The following is a 5783-nucleotide window of genomic DNA, read 5'->3' on the forward strand; positions in this document are numbered from 1 at the left end:
GCCCCGTAAGATTACAGTAAGCTAAGCCCGGGCGACGTCAGAGCTCCTGCCTTTCAGTGTGTCCCACAGCCTGAAACAAAGCGTGAGCGAACGGATTAGGAAGCTTCGGTCAACACACGACTCCCCGGCCTCCATCGTAGCTTCCACGACTGCCGGCCTATCGCATCCGCGCTTTCCGACAGCGACGGCGATTGCGACTACGGAAGGACCAAACGACATCACGACCACAACAACGAAAATAGCGAAAATAGCGAAAACAACGAAAAGCATCATCGCTAATTGATGACCGTCGTCGACAAGCTGCATTGTCGACGCAGTCCATCTCCATCCCCTATCTCGACCTCGTCTCCTAACACCTCCCAGCCTCCTCACGACAACCATGTGCGACGGTACGGGTGCTGGCGAGTGATTTGACCCGAATCACACATCTCTCCGGCGTCGACCGCCCTCCATTTTTCATCGAAAGTCAATCCTCTCATCTCTCCATCGCCAGACGCACGAGACGCAATGGCGGAGCCTGGGTCGCCCGTCTCAAAGTCGCTGGCGGCACGTCCGGCCGGTATCAGCAACGGCAACGGCTCCAACGTCCCCCCCGCGCCCACGACACCCAACCTGACCACCTCTTCCTCCACCACAAGGCCACCAGCTGTCTCTGTCAAATCCTCGACCGGCGCTGCGCCGCGCTCCTCCGTTGCCGTCAGCTTGCACGAGGCCGCCCTCGACTCGCCCTCCTTCCGCGCCAGCGCTGTCCTTTTCGCCGAGCAGGTCGACGGCATCGAACGCTGGCTCGAGAGCTATGCCAAGAGCACCGCAAAACTCGTCCATGATTTTGCCGGCCTCGAAGACACCATCCATGCCTACCTGTCCAAAATCGTGCCTCCGCCCGGTGTGGCCGACGGCGTGATCGACGCCGACCACACCCTGCTGGCCCTCAAGCGCGTCAGCGATGGCTCCCGCAACTGGTGGACCGGGGTGTCGGCCGCGCTGCGCCGCTTCGATACTGTCAATGCCGAGCCCATTCGCATGTTTTTGCACAACGACATTCGCGTTTTCAAAGAGACCCGCCGCATCCTCGAGCATGCGCAGAAGACATACGACACAGCCCTCGCCCGCTACGTCGCACAGAGCAAAGCCAAAGAGCCCTCTGCGCTGCGCGAGGACGCCTTCGCCGTGTACGAGACCCGCCGCGCGTACCTCAAGGCGTCCATGGACTTTTGCCAGATGGCGCCGCAGCTGCGGTCCGGCCTCGACAAGCTGCTGACGCGCGTGTCCGCCGAGGTCTGGCGCGAGATGAAGCGCACGCGCGAGACCAGCAATGCCCTCGCCAGCGCCACCCAGTGGGGCGCCGAGATGGAGCGCATCCGCGGCTGGGCCAAGGACATTGAGCTGGCCGAGGCGCCCCTCAAGCGCGAGCTGCAGCTGTCCCGGCGCGAGATTGGCGAGACCACGCTGGCCACCATCCGGCCCTCGCGCGAGCTCGACGACTACAGCGCGTCCACCGTACCGTTCCTGGGGTCGCGGGGCCCGCCGTCGGCGGTGGCCCCCTCCTCGGCGGGCTCACCGGGCGCCGTCATCTCCGAAAAGCAGGGCTGGCTGTTTCTCCGGACTGTCACCGGCAAGCCCGCCCGTGTCAACTGGCTCCACCGCTGGTTCTACTGCCGCGACGGCATCTTTGGCTACCTGGTACAGGGGCCCCAGGGCGTCTTGCAGGGCGACGACATTGGGGTGCTGCTGTGCAGCGCCAAGCCGGCCGTCCAGGAAGACCGCCGGTTCTGTTTCGAGGTCAAGACCAAGAGCCAGAACCTCATGCTGCAGGCCGAAACCCAAGGCCAGCTGACCGAGTGGCTCGAGGTCTTTGAAGTCGCCAAGCGTAAAGCCTTTGAGGCCAGCATGGCCCGCGACAACGCCGCCACGCCTCTGGGCGGCGTGGACCCGGCCTTTGCCATCACCCCACCCTCGGTCGCCGACTTTTCTGCGCGCGCACTCGATGCTATCCAGCTCGGCACGATGGACGAGTCCGGTGGCGATCGTGACCGTGGCGAGCGCGGCGGAGACCGCGAACGTGGCGATAGCGGCGCCGGCCTCACCATGAGCCATTCCGGTACGTTGCCCGTCCCCGGCGGCGGACCCGATGCGGGGCTGGTCGCGCGCAATAGCTTTGACGTCTCGGCCGTGCCCCCGCGGCGCTCCATCACCATGCTGGGCCAGGAGCTGCGGCGCGAAGAAGGAGAGAGCGGCAGAGAGCACGCCGCCCGCATCATGCAGAGACTGGATATGCACCGCAAGGCCACCTTTGGTTCCGGCGCCGACAAATTCGGTGACAGCCCCGGCAATAGTGGTAGTAGCGGTGGCCTCGGCACCAATGGCGGCATGTCCTCGTCAAATCTGTCTCAGCAGCCGCCGGGTATTGCCAGCCTCATCTCGGCCAGCCACAGTATGCTGCCCAGCTTCCCTGCCAACGTGACTCTTGGCCAGGCGCCGGCATCGCTTCCTGGCCCGCAACAGCAGCAGCAACAACAGCGTGGACCTGGCGGCGCCACGCTGTCCCCCTTGGAAACGCGCCGCGGCCTGCTGGCGCCCATCACGTTTGCCAAGCCCCCGCTCGTCACCTTTCTGAGCAAAGTCGCCGTCAATGCCAGCAACGAGCGCGTCCTGTGCCGACCCAGCCATATCGGCGGCCTGCCGTCGGGCATCCTGGCCAACTACTGGGGCAGCCAGCCATGGGGCGACAGCTTTGTGTCCAAGGGCAACGAGTACAAGAATGATGCGGCCGCCTTTGAGAACAGCGACTTGTCTGTGCTGAACTCGCCCGGCACGCCGACAGTCGGCTCCCCTGCCGTTGGCACGCCCGCCTCGGGCCACCGCAAGACTGTCAGCGTCGACACCGCCAAGCTGGCCGATGCCCGCCACGGAGGCAGCAACGACCGCGGCGCGCCCGAGACGTTCCCGCCCACCTACCCGACTGAGCTGCGCACGCAGCATGCGCAGTTCCGCCTGCTGTTCCCGTCGGTACCGCTCTCTGAGAAGCTGGTGCTGGTCTTCAACGCAGCGTGGTCCAGCGCGTCCGAGGCCGGCACGGCAAACCAGGGTCTGGTGGGCAGCGGCCGCATCTACGTCACGTCGGACAACATGTACTTTTACAGCACGAGCATGGGTCTCGTGGTGGCCTACGCGGTGAGCCTGGATCTAATTACGGAAGTGACGTCAGCGCCGGGCAAAGACTGCGACTACACCTTTTTGCACCTCAGCCAGGACGTCATGAACGAGACGGGGTTCACGCGCATTACGATCAAGACGTTCTTGGAGGACATGAACGTGCTGCAGGCGCGTCTGAACCTGCTGATTGACGACCTGCAGGCGGCGGAGCCGATGGGCGTGTCGGACATTCTCGTCGCGCTGCAGAGCATTGTGCACGACGAGGACGCGACCGGACGCAAGAGCCCGAGCGTGGCCAGCTGGGACCAGCTGTCGCTTGCGTCGCCCGTTGACGAGCACGGCAACATTTTGCATTTGGCACGGCACGGGGGCCACCGCAGTGTCTCGAGCCACAGCCATGGCGGCGGCGGTCGACGCATCACCAGCACGGGTAGCCGCGGTCTGGCCACGGCCACCCACACGGGCCGCACGCTCGGCAAGCTGCAGCTGCCGGCCCACCCGGTCGTGTTCGAGCCAAACGACATGCAGAAGAAGGTGGCGGAGCGGCACTTTGAAATCAGCGCCAAAGCGTGCTTCCATGTACTGTTTGGCGACAAGTCCTTCATCTTCCCCAAGCTGTACTTTGACCGACAGGCGCGCGAGATCGAGCAGGGGCCGTGGGTGCTGTCGGACCACGGCTTGACAACGCGGCAGTTCTTGTTCAGAGTCGAAGCGGTCGACATGCTGGGACGCAAAAAAGACGAGAATGTGGCCGACCAGCAGACCATCGACATCTTCCAGGACCACGTGACGTACGTGGTCTCGCACGTCAAGACGGCGTGGCACCTGCCGCACTCGACGGCCTTCAAGCAGGTGACCAAGATTGTGATTACACACGTGGCCAAGTCCAAGTGCAAGCTGGCGGTCTATGTCAAAGTGGACTGGTCGAACCCGCCGGCGTTTAGCAAGAACCTGGTGGAGCGGCAGGCGCTCGACGACGCGTCGCGCGACGCCGAGGAGCTGGCGGAGGTGGCGACGGACGAGGTGCGCAAGCTGGGCGCACACAGCCGCACGAAGCGGGCGATGCAGGTGTACGGCAACATTGGGCAGCAGACCAAGGTGGTCAAGTTTGCGCCCAACGAGGGCGCGGGCAGCAAGCAGCGCAACGCGACGCAAATGAAGCCGCGCACGCTGACGGAGATGCTGCTGGAGACGTTCCGGAGCTTCATGGAGTCGGTCGTCACCAGCCTGGTCATGTGGGCGTTTGCGGGGTGCCGCTCTCTGTTCCGCGTGGCCTCGGCGCACCGGCTGCTGCTGGCCGTGCTGGGCTTGAGCGTCGCGGCCAATCTCGTCTTTTCGTCCCGCGAGACCGCCGCCTGGTGGACCGAGCGGCACGCCACGACGTACATGCGCAAGCTGGGCGTCGGGCCCAATGTCATGATGAGCAAGTCGATCTACCTCAGTGATCTGGAGGCGGCGTCGCACGCTCGCAGCGACGCGGTCACGCCGCAACGCGGCCGTCGTAGTGACAAAGACAGCATTTGCTATTCTACATTCCTGTCGATTGCCAATGCGACGGACTTGGACGCGCCGTACGAGGATGCCGGCGCACTCCTGTCGTCACCGACGAGCCGGGCCACGGCGCAGCGGCTGCGGCGGACACGCCAGAAACTCGGGTCGTACCGGCACGACTTGGTGGTGGCGATGCGGGTGGTCAACAGCGTGGAGCGCGAGATGGTGCAGTCGGAGTGGGAGAACTGGCTGGCGGACGAGGCACAGCGGTGTGACCAGGTGAAGGCGATGCTCACGAAGCGGGCGGCTGGCGAGCGAAGCGAGGACAAAAAGAGCGAGGACAAGAAGAGCGAAGACAAGAAGAGTGAAGACAAGAAAACCGACAAGACAGACAATCGCATGGCTCTCCTCGCACACTGGCACGACGACTATTGCGGGAGCTGCCACGCCGACCAGCGCGCACTGGACGACCAGGAATGGCGACGATCGATGATCTGATGGGCAGACTGTGATTGGATTCAAGTACAGAGGTCTTTTGGACCAACTGGTTTGTCTTTTTTTTTTCTTCTATTCTGGCCTGTGCTATAAGACGGCACAAAGTAACTGGTGAAGAATCGAGGGCGCGTGTAAATAGCGAGCGAATGTGTGTTTCAGTACAAAACAAGCCACTGTCTTTCTGTCGTATGCGGCCGCTGCGTGTGGATATGAGACAGGCGTGAACTGTGAGCCAGGGCTTGGGAAGGAAGATTGAGTGTTGTCGTGAAGCGGAGGCCTAGACCGCCGTGGTAGCTGTAGCGGGCACCGATGTGTTCGTGGCACCCCAATAGTGCTGCTGATGGGGTGACGTCATTGGCGAATGGCCACCCAGACTAAAGCGATCGCCAGCCATTCTGGTAAGCAGGCTTCCTTTCCCTGGCACCACTGGGCAATCCGGCGACGCTGTTGCATTGGCGAAGAAGGGAGGGTTTGCGAAAAGATGACGATGTCAAGTTAACGAGGCAGGGAAATTGACGTGAAATTACGGTGTCGTGATATTCCAGCGTTGTTGCTTCGACGAATCTGTTTTTCTCGGCTTTCGTTTCATTCTTTTTTCCCTTCTTTCTTTCTGTCTTGACGAACCGAACAGGCAGCCGAAT

General features: G+C 62.8%; 1 protein-coding gene across 1 annotated transcript; it reads left to right on the top strand.

The window, feature by feature from the left end:
* Positions 1 to 507: 507 nt before the first annotated feature.
* SPBR_05492 (transcription factor) lies at positions 508 to 5145 on the top strand (the record flags this gene model as incomplete). Its single annotated transcript, XM_040763756.1, has 1 exon — positions 508 to 5145. The coding sequence occupies one exon, from the start codon at positions 508 to 510 to the stop codon at positions 5143 to 5145; it is 4638 nt and encodes a 1545-aa protein (XP_040622132.1).
* Positions 5146 to 5783: the final 638 nt, after the last annotated feature.

Source organism: Sporothrix brasiliensis, assembly GCF_000820605.1.
Source record: "Sporothrix brasiliensis 5110 chromosome Unknown Cont15, whole genome shotgun sequence".
NCBI lineage: Eukaryota > Fungi > Ascomycota > Sordariomycetes > Ophiostomatales > Ophiostomataceae > Sporothrix > Sporothrix brasiliensis.